This window comes from Lethenteron reissneri, chromosome 39, assembly GCF_015708825.2.
Source record: "Lethenteron reissneri isolate LAM-NWPU_2019-01 chromosome 39, ASM1570882v1, whole genome shotgun sequence".
Lineage (NCBI taxonomy): Eukaryota > Metazoa > Chordata > Hyperoartia > Petromyzontiformes > Petromyzontidae > Lethenteron > Lethenteron reissneri.
The window spans coordinates 5,055,737-5,075,750 of record NC_083817.1 but is presented as its reverse complement, the minus strand read 5'-3'; the positions used below and the strand labels follow the sequence as shown (position 1 = coordinate 5,075,750).

Here is a 20,014-nt window from a genome sequence, read left to right as displayed (position 1 = left end):
TAGGAGGTCAGGGGGTCAACATCTGCCTCGCATCTGTCGTGATAGATGATCATCATGAGTGGACAACATTAAAACAGGCGTTGTGCGGATTTTAGCAATTTCTTTTCTGGCTGCACGCGCGGCTCGTCGGGGACAAAGCGCACGCAATTAAAAACAAAATCTGGCCCTTCGAAAAATAAATCACAATTGACGCTTTCGTTTGTGGAAAAAAAAATGTATTTATACGTAAAAAGAAATCTATTTCCGTTAAAAACAATCACGTGATAGGGCACTCTATCAATACGCTCGCACGCACGCGGCGTGTTCTACGCACGCAATTTTATCAGAAGGACATCGGACATCCTCGGAAGCACCTCCTCGCTATAGACGCCATTCTCTTCACACTTTGGCACGACGCAGCGCCGACGATATGCGCTAGGGAAACGCAACTCCAAATTTAAACGTCTTTGCAGATGCGTACCCAAGGTGTCTGCCACGGGCGAACTTCAGTTTGATGCCGTGCTAAGGACAACGACTCTTGACGTTTTAGTCAAGTGTGACAATGAAACTTTGTTACCATCACTTTCATATCACTCCCTTACATTGCAACACATCAATGGGGCGATGTTAAACTGTTGCACCGCACCAGACGGATACATTTTTGTCATACCGTAGTGATGCATTTTTCCAAATACATTCAAACTGTCTTACTGGCGTCATGAGACAAAATTTCCATTTGTAACTCCGCAGCGAGCAGCAGAGCGTCAGTGTCAACAGCAAGGCCCCCGAAAGATGAAGTCACAGAATTGTCAAGTCCCTCGAGGCCTCCGAGTGTTCATTACACAGGCAATAAAACTCAACGTTTATGGCACGACAGTTACAATCAATTAATTCGCAGTGGGAATAAGCCAAATTAAGTGAAAAACAACATTTAACACGATCCATTTTTTGCGTGCAAGCGTTGGCGACCAGAGTCCAACTCACTCCACTTAAAACACCCAAGTTTGATCACAGGCGGCTGAAATTTAGATTCGAACCATGGACCTCCGTTCTCTCACCCGAGCCACCCGACAACCACCGGGAAGTGATTTTTAAAAAATGTTCTCATTAACAAAGCTTAAAACTTGTGTCGGACAGTGTGGGAAACAAACTGCTTAGGTTAGTAGCGCCAAGGCAAAAGCTGTTTGTTTTCTGGAATCAGCCTTCATTCGAACGGAACAGAAATAAACTGTTTGTGCACTCTTCTTGGTTCTTTCGGTAAAGTCACGTAGAATGGAAATAATAAAATACTAAAAAGAAGACAAGAGTCTGAATGACTTCTCGACAGACCTGTTCTTCACCTGAGGACGGCTGCTTGCGTTGTGGCTGAAACGTCGTGAGAATTATTTTATGATGCTTTATTTTTATTATTTTATTATTTCCATTCTACGTGACTTTACCGAAAGAACCAAGAAGATGAATCCCTGCAGTCACGAAAGCTTTAAATCGAAAAGTTTGTGCACTTTCATTTTTCACTACCATGTTCAACACAAAGGAAGGTGACCAAACAAAAACACTGCGAGGCTGTTGGCAGTGATTGCACAAGTGACAAAAACTTAACACATTTGTAAAAAATAATATATAGCTAACGTCCCATGCAAATGCCCTCCTTTTTCATCGCCCAAAACGTCACCTATTATTATTATTATCATTTCCTCTTTCGGGCGGTGCTATTGACGAACGCATTAAGTTTTTGTTGTTTGTAGAAAAACGAGCGCGGCGTTACTCGGTCCGCGGATATCTAATGGCCCGCAGCAGTGAACTTTGCAACTTCCTATATCCTGTTTTGCCAAAAAGGGTGTTCCTGAGCACGGCATACTTGCGTGCGCAAACACTTTCGTTTTTGCCGAGTGATTAATAGTTGCCGTGCGAGCTGCATTAGTCGAATTAAGCGCATCGGGCAGGTGTGTGCGTGCAAGGCGAGATTTTGACGGGTGGCCCGACAAGGTCACTGTAAAACTCCCATCGTATCCAACTTTCACTGGCCCCGAGGACTCCAGCGCAGCCAGCTGCAATCTGCTAGCTTCCAAACATCTCCCCCGCTGCTTGTGGCGAACTGCTGATGCACCCACATAGCCGTACAAACACTGCGTTCTTACGAGCATCAAAGCTTAAAAAATCAGGACCGTTGGCTTTGATGGAGATTCAGGTCTGGCTCTTTATGCACTGGAAAGCGACGTTATAACGTCGGTGCTTTATGGCAGGATCAATTTCGCAATTTGGTGGAGTACCTTGCGAGCTCAGAATGGAACTTGGCAGGATAGCACTGAAGACGCAATGGGGGGGAAGTGGAGGCTGCGATGGGTGGGACACATGTGCAGGACAGAGGAGGAATGACACCTGCGGGGAGGGGGTCCGTGACCACGGTAGAATCGTACAACCGACAGTGACGACTGTTAAGAACCAACTGCAGGGCAAGGCGAAACACACGGAGCTGGATGCTTGTCGACGAGTCCGTAAGAGGGAGGGGGATGTCCGATGTCGATGTTCCAAAAAAACTGCGAGATCAAGCGGAAAGAAGGTGCAAGTGGCTTCAACAGCAGCTTCCCCGACGACCTCTTGACCTTAATCTAAGATCGGTATTTCGAGGTGCTTTCTCACGCATCCCACGTGAAACCGCTGCCGAACACACGAGACACAGAGAAAATAGAAACCACAGTCTGGTCCATTCTGCGATGAGGAGAGGCGATATTTTACAATCCCAGGCGGACGGCCAAGTGCAGAGATAGAGAGAAGGTTTTCCCTTCTCTCGTACCCCTTGCTGCGCTATCGGATGGAGATGCTGATGATGGTGACGTCCTCGTACGGCTTGTCCGTCTTGGGGTTGGTCTTGACGTTGGAGATCTTCTGCACGACCTCCATGCCCTTGGTGACCCTCCCAAACACCGTGTGCTTGTTGTCCAACCACGGCTGTAACGAGGGGGGATGCATAATGATGCGCAGACACAGCGCGCGCACACACACAGACAAATGAGGTCAAAGGAGCAAGGTTAAAAAACAAATGAGTCTTGTCTTGCAGATGCACACGCATTAGACGTGTAATGCTACATTGATTAAAATTGATTATACCGCTCATGACAAATGTGTCCAATCGTGCGTACGAGAATAAATTATTTATAATCTATGTAAATTGTATGCAAATACTTTGGGACTGTTACATTTAGAATAATGTCCAAACAGTAAATGACAGAAAAAAAATACAAAATAAAAATTAAGACCACGAAAGAGAAACGATCGATTCTTTAATCGAATCGCAGCCTCAATAATTGCAATTTAACAGTCGCTAAATTCCATCTTTGATTAATAAAATATATCGGTTTGACTGCCATGCATCGAGCGTTACTCTCTTTGACTGGGCGTGCGGGAAACTGCCGCAGCCTATTGTGTGGATAAGGGGTTTATTTTAAAAGGGATCTCAAAAGTATTGTAGCTCTGCGAATATCCGCGTTCCGTGTACCATTCTCTAACACAGCGAATTTTGCACTTCTCTGCGAGAGATGCCAATTGATACTCCATCTCGGGGCACGACACCCGACGGTACAAATCGAGGGCAAGATTCGGTCCGAACCGTGGGCACGACGGTGATGAAGAACTGCGAGCCGTTGGTGGCCGGCCCGGCGTTGGCCAGGCTCAGGGTGTAGGGGCGGTCGTGCCGCAGGGTGTGGTGGAACTCGTCCTCAAACTCGGTGCCCCAGATGCTCTCTCCGCCCATGCCGGTGCCCGTCGGGTCGCCCGTCTGCACCATGAAGCCCTGCAAAGGGTCCAACCAGCACCGTAAAACGCGCGCACGCGCACAGATGTACGTGGGTCACCCGGTAAACAGTGCGGCAAACACACACGCGCGCAGGCATGAGCATGTACACGCAAGAACGCGCACACGCAGAGATACGCACATACACATGTGCACAGATGAATATGCGTATACACCCAGTGGACACACACACACACATGGCACAAATACACACAAAACACACACAGAACACACACACAGTACACATATACAGTATGCAGGACCACAGTCCAATATAAAGATTATCCTGTTAGTGAGCACCTATGAAGGGCGGTACTGTACGAGAGGTTGATGTGGCCAGGACCACCACCTCATTCGTCTTTGTCTCCCAAGTGCTGATGTTGACAGACCGCACGTGGTACTCGCTCAATGGTGAGTCGACGGAGGTTACACCAAGAATGATTTCTGATACCGCTTGTCACAGATTTATGTTCAACTTATTTCTCACCGTACGTCGCCAACCGTGCTCATGAGAGGTAGCGGGGTTCATAGCACAATGCGCAAATCACTGCACCACTGGTCCCCACCCGAACACGCAAATGAGATTCATAGCTTAGCGTGACAAAGTATAATTGTGCTATCCATTCACTTGACAGGCGTCAATTGAATGGACAACACATTATTTTCTAAAAAAGTCGTCCTTTGTTGTTAAAATGCCTCAAGCAATATCGCTTTAATAATATATATAAAAAAACAGATGAAATAATGATGCCTAAATATAATCATGAAACAAACAAACTAAAAAAAACACACATTCCCCCCCCCCCCCCAAAAAAAAAACAAGAGAAAATAAAAAATGAAACATCATGTTCAGCTTGAGCACCCACGGAGGAATAATTAGGCGAGCAGAATTGTTGTCACTCGAACCTTCAGATGGTAGAGCCAAGGGGAGGGGGGAGAGGAGGGGGGGCGGCAGTTACAATCTGTCCAAAGAGAGAGCGAGGACAGATTGTTAAAGGAAGTGGTGGGGGGGGGGGGTGATCGGCAGCAGGGAAGGGATAAAACATTTGCATTGGGAACTTTAAATGTCACGATTCCTTCGTGAATTGAAATTTCAAGACACGAGCCACAGCAATTTGACTGTGGCAGCGCAACCCAAGCTACGGACCGTAGAGTAAGCCCACCGTGGCCTGCGCTGCTTCAACGGAGGAGAAACAGCACAACGACACAAACTCTCTCTCCTAAAGCCTTCTCGTCGTGAACAGCAGACCTCGACATTGGCACCGAGCTCCGAAACATATTGTCGTGCGCCAAAATAGAATGCGACGTTTCATCGACGCACCACTACATGCATAAAAAAAAAGTCATCGTCAAATTGCCCTCCAATATTCCACAGTAAACAGAATACAATGTGGATTTATATAGCAACCCATCTCTCAATACGCTGGACACAAACAGTGTGCATGTTTATTTTGCAGAGTGAGGCAGTTAGTAATGGGCACAGAAACAAAATAAACTTGAAGAGAGGAAGGGGGAGTTGCAGGCAGTGGGGCAGCAGAATAATAATCATGATTCGAGGTTGCGTGCTACGAGTGACATTAGGGTGCTCATGAGTCTCATTACATACAACCACGTCATCATTGTCCATGATCAATCCACTGCTGGATGACGGTGCACCAACAAATACAAACACACTCACGTTCTCACTCCAATCGCACGCAAGGCACAGACACAGTGGCGGCGGTGGATGCAACACCCACCTTGATAACGCGATGGAAAATGTGCCCGTTGTAGTAGCCGCTCTTGCTGTGCACGCAGAAATTCTCCACAGCCTTGGGGCACCTGGCAGACGTGGCAACGCGCGCACGCAGGAAGATAGATCTAATTCTAGATTTGAAGCTTTCGTGACTGCAAGGATTAATATTCTTAGGTTTTTTCGGTAAAGTCACGTAGGTAAAAAAAAAAATTAATAAAAGTGCTGTGACGGTTCCACCTGAAGACGGAGGCTTGTGTTGCCTCCGAAACGTCGTGATTTTAATTTATTTTAATTTTACTTTTATTAATAAAAAAAAAAATTACCTACGTGACTTTACCGAAAAAACCTAACAATAAGATAGATCTACATCTCCAGGGCCTTCTGGTTTAGACAGCGAAGAGACGGCACACTGGCGGGACCCATCCTCTCCTTCAATTGCTCAGCTACTGCAGCACAAGCTAACAAAGGCCATCCGGGGCTTCCTGTTATATGATGTGTTACGCATCAGCGGCACAGGGAGATCTTGGCAACGACCACTGCGCAATAAGGCATGCTTTGTTAAGATTGTGCACATTTGAAAGATTGCATAAGATCTCCGAAACAGGGCCTACGTGGCTGTTAGAAGATCAAAGTAGAACAAGTAGGTTCCTGACCGACCTACACGGATGAATTATTCAGCGTTATCGTCTTTTATGGAATGAAGTTTATTCCGTTACTCAGATAGGGGACCAGGCAAAAGCGTCAGAGGCGAGGCTAGGATCAGGGTCACGGGTAGGGCCAGTGCTAGGACGTGGTTGGCTAGCATGGCTATGGCGATGGAAAGTAAAAGAGGGCTGTCTGGCTCGTTTGGTAGTATTCGGGGCAGGGTTAGTGTCTGGTTGTTTAGTGTAGTTATGGAAAGGGATACAATCGAATTGGCTCGTGTGGTTATAATGTTAGGACTCGGGTCGAGCTTGCTAATGTGGTAGGAGTAAGGGACAGGGCTATTGCCTGGTTGCCTTGCATGATTAGGGACAGTGGTAAGGTCTGATTGGCTAGTGTGGTTAGGATTAAGGGTAGGGCAAGCGTCTAGTTTGCTCATATGGTTACGGTTAGAGATAGAGTCCCGCTTGACGGTTGACACGCACACTGTAGTATCAAGAGGCATGCGCTGCCACCTAACAAAACTCGCTCAAACCTCCCGTCCCCCTTCCCGCTATTGCCAGGCATCGCACGCCGTGCTCTCCCCGCCACTCCTCTGGCTCAGAGCCCCTCAAGCGCGACGCTAGCACCGTGACGCTCGCTCACTCGGAGGGGTAGAGGCGGAGCGTGACGTCGCCGTAGGTGGTGTGCATGATGGCGCAGTCCGACACGCGCTTGGCGCCCTCCGACTGCGTTGCCGCCATCACCTCCTCCTTGCTCGGCTTCTCGTTCAGGACGTCACGGTCCGACTCGGGGCTCTTGGCGTCTTCGGGCTCGCGCCGCGTGAACTGCGGGGCGCAGGGGAGGAAGGGACGCGCACGCACACACGTGCGTGCCCGAGCGTGAACGCACGCGCGCGATGGCGATGTCGTCGGCACGAGTCGATGGTGTTTCATAGGTGCTCGCTAACGGCACTTTCTCCAACAGTCTGTTAAGGCGAAACGACGGGGTATCTTTGTTGTTGTATAGCTATACGCGGGTGTGCAGTCGTGTGAATTTGTATTCAGGAGCACGTGGCTGTACGTACCGTACGTAGCCGTCCGTGCTAATGTGAGGTGCACGTGCCGCATGACCGGTGCGTGTGCGAGTGCGCGGCGGCTACCATGTAGAAGCGGTTCTTCTTGAAGGCGGACGCGAACACCGTGGGGTCGCCCTGCACGCTCATCAGCACGGGGTTGTCGGAGGCCCTCATCTCCACCGTCAGGGCGGCGTGTTTGGTGCGCGCCACGCCCTGGAACAGCGCCACGTGCAGCGGCCGCGAGTTCTCCTGCTTGCCCAGGATCCGCACGCACCTGCCCCCGGCCATCGCACCACCCATTTTGAAATTTGCGTCACGTACAAAAAAAACAATAATGAAATAATCGTGCTCGCAACGAGGGGGTTATAAAGAAACACCACCGACGTTTTTCGGGCAGAATCCCATCAACGGACACAATTTAGGGGGTCACCCATCGATTGTGGAAATTGAGCGAAATACTGAACCGCCCACCCGATTTTCACCCCTCACCTCCCATGGATGTCGGGTCTGAAATTGATTCTTTTGATAACTGCTGTGGTTAGCTTAGTGCCTCTATTTAGCCGCAGGGGTCACATGAACCGATTTAGACGTATCACATTCGAAATTAAAACGATTGATTCTTGCCGGCATGATTTGATGCACATACTGCTGAGTGTAGAGAAGGAACTTAAACGACGAATCGTTGCATGCCTATGCACACCGACCAGCACGGTATAGTCCCACCATGAAAGTCTGGCACATCTAAACTATGGCCCCCAGTCCCAGTCGCTGTGGATCTGTCCCGCCGCTGGCATCAGTTGCAATGTGAAGAATCAGCTGGTTAGAATCACTGGGTGTGAAAAGGAACCCTTCTGGATTTGACCACCAGAGGTGGTGCTGCTGCTGCTATGAGATTGCGTTCTTTTTTGGCAAAGATGTCTATTTGCTTCATTTTTTAAATGTTATTGCATTATTAATGTTGATAACCAAGGTCACTTCAGCACATGAGACTCTATATCCTGGTCTCTTGAGTTCCCACCTGGTTTAACAAAATAAATGCATTTCTTGAATGCTTGTGCAAGGGTCTGACGGATTGCAGCATTGCAGCACTCAGGGATGGCGACGGGATGGGGAGACCATCACAGAGGGGGGGATAAATCACAAGGGACTACGATGATCATCATTTAAAGTCCCTTGGCTGACCTTAATGCAATGAATGACCGCGATGAAACTGTTATTTTCTACGTAATTCTCTTGAAGTTCCGATGGACAAGGTCCGTCAGCAATGTTCCAAGGATTTAATCCCCTCCCGGAATAACTCTTCATCTTGTGCATGATGAAATAATCATTTCACACAGAACACATCCACCTTCCTTTGTCCCTCAAAAAGATACTGTGGACTTTGAATAGAGCAGACAATTAAACGTTTTTAAATTAATGCACGAGGAGTCGGTTTTTTCCATTATGGAATATTGAATGGAAAAGGATAGCTGATACGTGTATATTTATTAATGTAAAAATGTTCAAATATCAATTCAAAGGGGGAATTTGGTGGCCCAATGATTAGTATTACTGACCCCAGCAATCAAGCGTTCAATTTCCGGCCAAGGCTAAGATCAGCGGTGGGTGATATTTGAACCAAATCTGGCCCCTGCCTCCTTCACAAACTTGTACGAACCGGCATGGTGAAGTATGGTCAAATAACCAACATTGCGTGGGGCAACAGACTAGGTTAACTATATTAATTCACAAATGTTTACATTTCACTTGCCTCTGTACCCTCTACTCTGAACAACGTTATCTGAAACATGAGCCAATAATTTTTCTGTGATAAGGCAGTGTTCATGATGAATGTATCGAGTAGTTTTTTTTTTTATTTCTGTACGTTTACATAACTAACTTTTGCTGCTGCACGGCTCAGGGGTAAGACAGCACTCAGCCGACACTCCTGACACTCCTGCGATGTGATTGGGGATTACAGCCGCCCATGATTAAGCACTTAAGAAGTTGCATTAAGCGTTAAGTAAATGCCAATGCTTATCCGCTAAATGGGGTCTCAACTGTAACAAGAGTTGTGGGAAGACCTTAATCTAGTAGTGGATTGACAAAGGGCTGTAGCGTGTATTCTATTTATAAAGACTGCCCCCCAAAATAACACAAGTCATTTAAAAATTTGGTTGATCACCTAATGTGGCCAATTCCATCTCTGAGAATGAAAAATATTGGTGCGACTACCATGTGAGCAACATTTCCCTGTAGCACAGCATGCAGGAACTTGCTGCGCTCGTGTGTGGGAAGAATCGGTCACTCTGAAGGGATCTCCGCAGTCGTTCTATGCTACATATCTCAAAATGAATCTGCTTCCCATGGGCACTCTAACGAAACACTTACCCGGCTACATGTGATTTAACAGATTTTAATGATAAAGACAAAAATGCATCCCTCTGTAATGCAGAATGACATTTAATATATACTCCTTGGTTTTTTCGGTAAAGTCACGTAGGTAAAAAATAAAATAAATGAAAACCACTAAATTAAATCACGACGTTTCGGGCGCAACACAAGCGTCCGTCATCAGTTGGGAAAGATTGGCCTGCTGCTATGGCCTACTGCTGATGCAGTCTGCAGTCTGCATCAGCAGTAGGCCATGCTTTCCCACCTGATGATAGACGCTTGTGTTGCGCCTGAAACGTCGTGATTTAATTTAGTGGTTTTCATTGATTTTATTTTATTTTTTACCTACGTGACTTTAACAAAAAAACCAGAGAAAGCTTCAAATCTAGAATTTTATATATACCCAAAAAACCCCACACCACATACATCACTAACACTGCCCCTATAAAACAAAACATATATGAGCGGCTCATGTTACAGAAAATCACCATTCTCCAGAGAAGGCAGTGAGATTAACAGAGATCACACTTTCGCTGCGGTGCCTTAAAAAGAACAAAAAACTGGGAAAATTTGCAACAAAAATGAACAGGTGTGTCGTCAACTGTCTCCGTTAAGTCCTACCGATTTGTCTCGATGTTGATGACCTTGATTCCGAGCATGGTGCCATAGAGCACAAAGTGCCCCGTCTCGTCAAACACGATGTTGGCAAATCGAGCGGCTTCCACTTTGTCCAGCTCACGCTCGCTGGCCATGCGCCGCCCAAATTCCATGTCTGGCAGCTGCTGCTTCATCTGCTGGAGCTCTGTGAACATCTGTTGAGGGTGGGGAAAAGGGAATCAATTGCAGGTGAAGTGCGGCCAATCGCGACGGCAATTTGGCACACACCCAGCATTGTTATTTGTCAAGCGAGACGTGTGGACTACAGCAGGGCGAGGAAAACCTACAAGTTGTGGGCTAGATACAGCCAGGGACTTAATTTCATACTGAACCACAAACACAAGATCTACCACATTGAAACGGCGCACAAACTATACTTATTGGGACCCTGCAAGCGTCTTAGTCACATGTAGAATTCGGAATTGTCATCCGAAAAAAACATGTTGGTGAGAGGGAAGCAGGCCCAAGCATTGCATTCGTGCAGAAAAAGTTTTTGTTTTTGTATTTCTATTGACGAACAAAACAGAAAATACACGCTTGACTATCACGTGGCGAAGGTCACTCTCAGAAGCGAGGCAGGGGGGAAAGTAGTGCCCTATGTCTACTAGATAAAGGCCATCAAAAGTTCTGCGACATCAAATTCTATGGGAAATTCACTAACACACTGCTGTGCGAGAGCGATACGAATTGTTTCTTTGTCTCATGAGAACACACCGAGAGCGCAAATGATATAAAACCGGGGAAAGAGACAAGAAATTAATATGAACCACATTTAATCATGAGCAGAAGGCGGCTCGAGTTCAAACCCAGCCTTTCACCAGCACAACTTTGTATCTGCGACGTGGTCATTATGAACCCCAACCGCGATACATACACACACACAGTTGAAGGTCCTCTTGGCATTTGAACGGCCTCACCTTAAGCGACTCGTCGAAGACCCGGATGAGTTTGCCCGTACGGAATTGGAAGATGCGCACTTTGCGGTCCAGCGCAATGGTGGCGATGCGGGAGCCGTCGGGAGAGAAAGTCAGCGCCGTCGGGCAGGTGCGGCAGCGCGCAAACTCGTAGAGGTCCGTGTCCGTCTTGTACTGCCACGCCACGTTGCGTGGGAAGGCGTAGTCCAGCTGCGGCCCCGTCCAGTACTCGAGCATGCCCGTCTTGTCGGCCGACACAACCACCTGGACTCGAAAAGACGTCAGCCCATCGTGAAGATGACAATGCCGCGAAGGAAGAGTCAAAGCTTTATCACAGCGGTACAGGGAAACTATTGCCCGCGACTTTATTTCACAGGACCCATAGCCGCATCAGGATTGCCACTTTTAAATGGCCCACCAGCTTTATGCATCCGTCACTGCAAACATCTTGCACTCACTAATCGGGTGCTAGGAGGAGACATTTTCATCCTGGAAACAAGCACAATCACTTCTATCACTGCAGGGGCCCATTGCAAGTGTCAGAAGGTAATGTAGCATACAAAACCCACGAAAATACATTTTACTCACGTAAGTGCCAACATTGGTGGGACAAATGACAAAATCTTAGGCAAAGGACCGTGATAGGACAACCGGAATAAAATTGGCCGAAAGCCAAAACCAGTCAGGATGGCTCACAGCCGGCAAAGCATGACTATCTGGCGAAGGTCATCCTTTTCAAGAGAAACGAACTCGTGCGCCACGGCGCATGGCGGACTCGTGACATCGGACGAACCTTGTAGATGGGGTTAAAGCACAGCAGGCACACGGGCGACGAGTGCAGCTTCTCAAGGGTCCTCAGGGGAGTGCTGGAGCCCCGCCCGTCGTAGACGTGCACGCGTCCTGTGAGCTTCTCGCTGCACGCCACCACGCACACCGGCTCCCCCGGAGAGTAGATCCACTCGCAGCAGCCGGGTTGGTAGCTGCGGAGAGAAGTGCGAGGGACGACAGGGCCACGGGGCAACCACGTGGCGAAAGGAGGCGCTGAAGAATAGGATAATATTGTACACATTCTTTGTAGTTTTCAAATACATCCGTTAAGCATGCAGTGAATGAGAAAGGACAAATAAACAACGTGTGAACAGATCCGACCAATGGCAGGCAGTTGTCAGGATGCTACTGTGAGAACGATGCATTACTTACAGCAAGAAACCATCAATCACTCTTTATTTTACGTGCCAATATTGCCCTCAATAGAGTAGGCATCAGTGCACATTACAGCAGAACGCGAACGGTACAGGGGGCACGGAGCAACGGGAATGAAAAAAGAAACCCGTCACGACCTCAGCGGCTGACACAGACTGAGCAAAGTAAATTTCAACCCCGCGCGCAAAATAAAGCCCAGCCGCGCGCAACGAATAGCATAAGAAAGGTAGGTAATAAAGAAAACAATAAGTAAATAAACAGTGAAAGAAAAAACGCCAGGAGTGTGCCCCTTCCCCCCACCAACGTCAACGTTGAAACGAGGAGATCTATCTGGCTTAGTGGTGCTTTGGCAGAGTACTTATAATGACAAGGCCATGTGTTCAAATCAAGATTGGGGTCGAATAAAGCAATCCAATTAGTTTCATTTGAGGTTGATAAATTAGGTGCACATTGAGGGATGCCAACAGACAGTCTGAACCATGGATAGACTTGGCCTCCGTAGGAAGGTGGAATATCCACCACGAACTCCGGGTGGCTGATTGATATGAATGCTGCCCAATGTTTCAGCAAGGACACGATCGGATAGGTTTTTGTAAATCTTTATAAAAATGTATTCCGATTGCATCATTTGCCCTACGACCGAGTGATGTTTGTCACATGACCGTCAAAACCAAACATGTTAAGTCTCAGAGCTGGAATTATTCTAAGTGCAAAAGCAAATTAAACGTGATATTTTTTGGGTGCAGTCATCGTTGACTGGCCTGAGCTCATCAACTTGCAATACTTTGAGAACCCAATCTATTTAGACAGTTGCAAGTTCTGATCACCGAGCCATCCGGCCAAATGGAGATAATGATTTTTTAAAATTATTTTCAATCGTTTCCTATTAAAATATGAAAGGATTTGATAAATTTGCACATCAAGGTTCATGGTATTTCTGAAATATATTTTGTGTAAATAGTTGCACTCTTTTGAAATCAAACATTTTATAACACCTGATTATAAATACCTCTGTACTCATTTACAACTATGATGTGCAAACGCTATAGTAATAAAATAAACTTTTGTCGAGCTTCAGAACCATGATTTATTACGTATGCTGAGATTATTAATAGGGAACATTTACATAGTGGCCTTTACAAAGCCTCTACCAGACGTTCTAGAAAATAAATACCATTTGGACATAATTAATGACGTCCATTAGTAGATTGGCTCGCTGCACACAACGCGATGACTCATGCACACAACTTGGCCATAAAAACAAGTGAGCATTGCATTCACATATGCAAAAAGAACATTAATAATTAGACCCACAAACCATTTCATTTCTACACCCTTACTCACCACTGTAATTCTACGTGGTTCACACTTGGAACATTAAGCTGATTTCTTTAAGTGTCCATGAAATCTCCTTAAAAACACTGAAGTGGTTGGGTCACTCAGGGGTCAGAGCACTTGAGCTGGCACCGTTGAGATTCTGGGTTCAAATCTGGATTTCAGATGCCTTTGATTAAACCAGGCAACTCCCACTTCTGCAGATTTCTTTTCTTTCAAAAATGTTACGTGAGAAAGAAAACAATTATATGTGTAGGGAGCCAGACGAACTGCCTGGGAGCTGCATAGGGCTCGTGATGTTTCGGCCATCCCTGTTATAAAACATGGACCTAGGCATGTGACAATTATCTAACACTTGAGTCACAATTTCGTTTTGTGATTGAACGCATTGTTTTTTGGTCACATTTTACCACCTCGACTGTATTGACACTTGGTTTTATCTATGGGTTGTCTGCCACGTGCCTTAGGGTAACACTGCCATATAATTAGCACACAATTAGTATAAATTGACAATAATTGATTTTCTTACATGCACAATTCGAAATGTATCACGGGCCTAAACAATAATCGATTTTCATTAATGCATCTAATTCACCGATGTGTGACCGTGCACTGCTGCTCTGCTGCAGTGCAGACTCACCCAAGCTTCAGCATGTTGATCATGTCGAAGTTTACAACGTCAAACACCTTCATGGCCTGATCATCGCCCACTGAGCAGAACAGTGCACCCTCTGAGCTCACAGAGATGTCCTCGATCGCACCTAGGGGATGTCACACGTGCACGCACACAGGCATGAGGAAACCTATGCAGGCGTGGAAGGTGATGGTTATTATGTGGTGGTTACTTCTGGCACTCTGATGAATAAAATATAAAAAAATACTTTTTTTCAAAACACGCTTTAATGAAATGTACTGTCCGAGCTGCCCCTCCCCCTGCCCCCTTCCCCCATCGCCCCTCCCCTCGTTACACATCCCCTGCCCCTCGGCGTGGCTCCCCGAGGCTTGCCGTGATGTAAGGGACCGTGGTGATTTACAGGCAACGTGAGTTGAGCGTCGACAATTAGAGCCATAAAAAAGATTAAACAAAGATATTTATTTTTAATTTTCAATGCTAGAATATAGTATTGTCATCAGTATGACATACCTATACCAAGTTTGCAGTCGAGACGACATTGGGAATACGGTTGAAATTGAGTTACAAGATTTTTGGATACGACAACACATACAGTAAATTAAATAAAATCGTGTAAAATTTTGTTAAATATATGTTTTGGATTTTTTTATGATAGAATATCGTGTTGTCATCAGTATGACACACCTATACGAAGTTTGCAGTCGATAGCACATTGGGAAGTGTGCAAAAATTGAGTTACAAGATTTATTTTTAAATCCTTTATATTAAGTTCGCTTGCTTGCTTGCGTGCTTGCTTGCTTGCTTACGACCGTGTAAATCTTTCGGTCGTTTTTTAACCCACTTCCCATGATCCAATCGAGTTGACATTTTCCACACAGACTCGTTGTGCGTGACAATTAATGTTCGTGAAATTTTTTTTCCAAAATTTTACACTTTATAGGATAAAAATATTATATTTAATTACCAATTGTTTAATACTGCAGACAATCATCTGACCTATAGGTGGCAGCCATCTCAAGCCAGAGGACGAGAGGACTCTAGCCGCCACGCATATAAAGGATTTAGAGTGAAAAACGTTGTTTTTACGGGTTTACTTATTTTAGGATACAACAGACGAAGTGAGTTAAATAAAAGCGTGTAATAAAAAGCCCCATTATGTTATTGCTGTAGTAATGGTGATGTGGTGGTATTGGCGATTGTACCCAAGTGACTGCGGAAGTGTTTCGCAAACTCTATTCCGACGCCTTCATTCTTTTTCCAGAACTTCACGTGTCCATCCTGGCTGGCTGTGATGAGGAAATCCGTCCTAAATCGCACACACGAGCAGTCATGTACTCCTTAGTACAAAGATCGCACAATATAGCCAACATACACTGTTGAGTAAAGTGCTTTAACGAACACTTATGAATGGAAAAGCAGTGCACGAAGGGGTGGTGTTTCCAGAACCCGCAGAGCCACCTTTGTGTGTCCAAGGTGTTGATGTTTACACATCGCACCAGATACTATTTTAAGGCTACATCGACTTGGGGATGCCCAGACGATTTTCAAATATCACTTGCCGCTGATGTTAGTCATAGCGGGGACTCAAACTCAGTGCACTAACCACTATGCCATCGCTTCTCTTACTCCATAGTACACACATTTCCACGCATTCTAACGACTTGACAATGAGCTGGTGCCAAACCTATATTGCACAGAGATCTTAATATAACCAGATGATAGCCCCCATAAGACATTTATTTTAAATTATATATATATTTTTTACAAAGAACTGACTTAAGGACAGGGCTGTTCATCCAGTTGTCATTGTAAAAAAAAATTATTGAGTGATTGCAGTGGTGTACAAGCCAAACTGAAGAATTTGTTTGTATTAATTAAAATTATACATGTCAACAAGCTCCAACATCACAAAGGTACTCCAGTGTAAAGTCTCTGTTACTTGTGTAAAAGTCAGAGATGGACTTTCACGAAGCGGTTTAAAAAGCTTGTTTCTGCACACCAGCGTCTTGAGATGGGGTCACATTTAAGAAGCTACATAAAGCTATATAAATCCGACCCTTCATACGTCAGCTGAAGACAGGTGCATGCAGAAGTCTAAGGTAAGCGACTTGGAACATCAAAATGGAACTTAGCAAGGAAGTGCTGCGGATGTAAACAAAATGATAAAAAAAGCAATCGGTTGCGATGGGGTGGGACAATTTATGCTGGATAGCGGAGGGCAGGTGCCCAACAGGCATTCATACCCATCAACCCATTCGGTTTACCCGGATTCTTGTACAGGGAAATTGAGTGTTCAAGTCCAAACGGCGTACAGCCGTTTCAATATGGGCAAAAAAACCATGTTTCATCTATTTGTTTGTGTTTCCCTCTTGTGATAGCACTTTGCAGGATGAACGTTTAGATTTATAAGGCCACATGGTGACCAATAAGGTCTAAATTGGTCTGTAATAAGGTAGGCACAAAAATTTCACATTTTGTAGCTGCTCATCCCAAGCTATAAATGCTCTCATAGTGGAATTGTCTTTGTACTGTTCGTCTAGTCTGACACTGGTGAGACTAGGCCATAAAGAAGGCGGTCTCTGGTGTAGGCCAATCCGTTTCAAAGACAATGCCACATTATCAGAGCATGTCTGTGTGCATGTTCACTACAAGTGCGTGTGGTTAATGCGAATTTGATTCCTTGCAAAAGCTTTCTATTTGGTGTTTGAACATCTTAACACACTGATAAGGGTGTTGACAACAGGTATGACGACAATGGAACTGGCAGTGAACGATCAATGGGAAGAAAGCTCACTTGCTGACGGCCACGTGCGTGATGGTGTCGCGGTGCATGTAGCTGCGCTCGTACATGGCGGCACACGGTAGGTTGTCGAGAAACACCCGCTCGAATTCCAGCACTGACGCACGATATGCAAAAGACAAAGATGTGCCCCGTACAGGCGTTTAAAAAACGAAAAAAAAACAGGATTTTTGGGGCAAGATGTTGTTATGCGAGCATCTGTGAAGGCCGGCAACGACACACGATATACACAGAGACACCCAACACACGCACATACATGGAGACAACGTAATAATGTGACATGCCCAGCCTCAAAATATTTTTTCAAGAGGGTCCTGCCTGGGGATGTTTGGCCAATTCCGTTCGTGAGTATTTTGGCTTTACGTGGGATGAAAATAGCCCACGATGCATTTTTGAAGTGGTAACAGTCAAAACCTCCACAAAGATCGATTTAAGAATCCATGGTTGGTACCTCTCGTAACCCCTGCCTACAAACGCCCGGTGATTCCCAGGAAGTCGCCCATCCACGTACTAACCAGGCTCAACCCTGCATTGATGTTGTTATGCTCAGCCCGTTGCGGAGTAATTAAAATTGGAACCACTTTGTAGGAAGTCAACACCCGTGAAACATACAACTGCAAGGCAGACCACGCAGGCCGACACAATATAGTTGCGAGATGTTATATGGTCCTGAACAGTGCCGGATTATCCTCGTAGCAAAAGCAGCTACATATGTAGCTACGGGCCTCGCACTTTCAAGGGCTCCGCGCTAAATGCTTTCAAGCTATCAATGCCGGTTCAGTGATTCTGCACTTGCTCTATTACTATGGTACTATGGGGCCGTCCATAAATGACGTCACGCACCTAGGGGGGGGGGTCAGACATTTGTGACGAGGGCGGGGGGGTTTGAGAAATGTGACGTCATGTAAAAATGTGCAACTTAAAAAATTATCGATAACACGTTCTACTTAATTAAATACTTTTTAATGAATGTTTTCTCCTACAACATCAGAGTGCAGCGCCACATTAAATACGCACTACAATGACAATAGTTTCAAGAGATTTGAAGCATGTTTTTTTTTTGGGGGGGGGGGGCAGAGCTTTGTGACGTCATATTTGAGGGGGGTCTGTGACGTCATATTTGAGGGGGGTCTGTGACGTCATATTTGAGGGGGGTCTGACTGTGTGACGAGGGGGTGGGTTCAAAAATCGTCCAAAATCGCGTGACGTCATTTATGGACGGCCCCTATACCGCCTTCAACTTTTATGAACGACTGGGTGTTTAAGGGTAGCGATTTGTCGTTTTATCTGGCTGTATGGAAAATTAAAAAAATACAATTACTTTACTATGCAAGTAAAATTTTTGTGTTTTAATGTTTATTTATTTATTTAGGGCCCCTTTATAACATATGCTACAGGCCCCGCACTAGCTTAATCCGGCACTTGTCCTGAAGCAATAGTTTGAGTTTGCCATCTAAATCGATGCCGAAGGAACACGTTTAATGAATAACAAAAAAACACATTACAGGTAGTCCTCTATTTACGATAGAGATGCGTTACGACGACCCCATCGTAAGTCGAAGATGGCCTAGCCTACTCAGGAGTCTTAAAGAATTGTGATAATTTAGCAAAACAGAGCAATTTACAGTACCGTACTGTATAAACTATATACCGTATGTATTTATTAATTACAATACTGTATTGCACAGTAAAATGTTAAGTAAAAAAAAAGTAAATTATTAGCCCACCTATATGAACTGCAATTTAATCGAAAGTTTTTTCAGGAAACAATCCTATCTGCTATATATTAAAAAAAACTTTTAACATACATTGAACGCATTGTAACGTATCATATTGTACTGTGCACACTTGAACGATGTTAAGGTTGTTGATGGCAATTTTATCGCATCGCTATCGCCATCGTAAGATCGAAATATCGTAAGTCGGACCATCGTAACTCGGGGACTACCATCGTAACTCGGGGACTACCACCGTAACTCGGGGACTAAACGAGTGACTCGGGATTACCGTCGTAACTCGGGGACTACTGTCGTAACTCGGGGACTACCGTCGTAACTCGGAGACTACCAGCGCAACTCGGGGACTACCAGCGCAACTCGGGGACTACCAGCGCAACTCGGGGACTATCTTCGTAACTCGGTGAGTTTCGTCGTAACTCGGGGAGTTCCGTCGTAACTCGGGGACTACATGTACAGTACTTCACTGTGTACTATAAACCCCCTCTAGTGGGACAGGGGAGGCACTTCAGTCGAGCGGGAAATCCCACAACGCCTGAGCGAGCGATGCATCAAGTTTTACGCGTCTTTAAACGCTGCACTTTTCCATTAGAATGAATCGTACTTTCACGTACGAATCCCCGCAATTTTTTAAAGATTAAATCGAGTTGGGACTCTAGACAACACGAGCGGCTTTCTCCTCCGAGCTCCGACACGCATCAAACCACGAGACAAACCACATTGCGCCGCTTCTCTTGCGAATGAAACAACAACAACCACAACGAACGAGACGCGATGAACATTCATGCCGAGTCAACCCAGATGAATCCCAGACCCATGTCCGTTGTGTTTGATGACTCTCACTTACCTTTCTTCTTACTGACGGTAACAGCCTCGCATGGCAAGGGCCCGACCCAGGCATCATCCTCCTCCTCCCCCTTCTCACCACCACCACCACCACCATTGTCGTCTTCCTTCCCATCTTTCCCCTCCTCTTTCTCCTCTTCGACGTCTTCCTTTGCCTTCTTATTCTTGTTCTCCCCCTCCTCGTTCTCTTTCTCGTCCTCCTCCTCGTCCCGTGTCCGCTTCGTCTCCGAACTATCCGAGGCCATGCTCGCAGACGATGGCGGTGACGACGATGATGATGGTGTTAGTGATGATGGTGGTGGTGCTAGTGATG

At 45.8% G+C, this 20,014-nt stretch overlaps 1 protein-coding gene across 1 annotated transcript; it reads right to left on the bottom strand.

Annotated features, from left to right (window-relative positions):
* Positions 1 to 212: 212 nt before the first annotated feature.
* On the bottom strand, positions 213 to 20,014 carry PPWD1 (peptidylprolyl isomerase domain and WD repeat containing 1). The gene is made up of 12 exons (XM_061567536.1): positions 19,703 to 20,014; positions 17,114 to 17,216; positions 15,522 to 15,625; positions 14,326 to 14,446; positions 11,941 to 12,127; positions 11,151 to 11,411; positions 10,198 to 10,388; positions 7,288 to 7,477; positions 6,792 to 6,973; positions 5,509 to 5,590; positions 3,587 to 3,769; positions 213 to 2,928 (listed from the first exon to the last, which is right to left on the bottom strand). Exons 1-12 carry the CDS (start codon positions 19,944 to 19,946, stop codon positions 2,785 to 2,787), a joined length of 1,992 nt encoding a protein of 663 aa, XP_061423520.1. The 5' UTR covers positions 19,947 to 20,014; the 3' UTR covers positions 213 to 2,784.

Bases quoted from the DNA above. Each gene is read 5' to 3' on its own strand.
- PPWD1 (XM_061567536.1), bottom strand. From the start codon at position 19,946: ATGGCCTCGGATAGTTCGGAGACGAAGCGGACACGGGACGAGGAGGAG. The intron at 17,217-19,702 runs GTAAGTGAGAGT...ATCGTGCGTCAG, and splicing joins TACCGTCAGTAAGAAGAAAG to TGCTGGAATTCGAGCGGGTG. The intron at 6,974-7,287 runs GTAGCCGCCGCG...TGCGCCCCGCAG, and splicing joins AGAAGAACCGCTTCTACATG to TTCACGCGGCGCGAGCCCGA.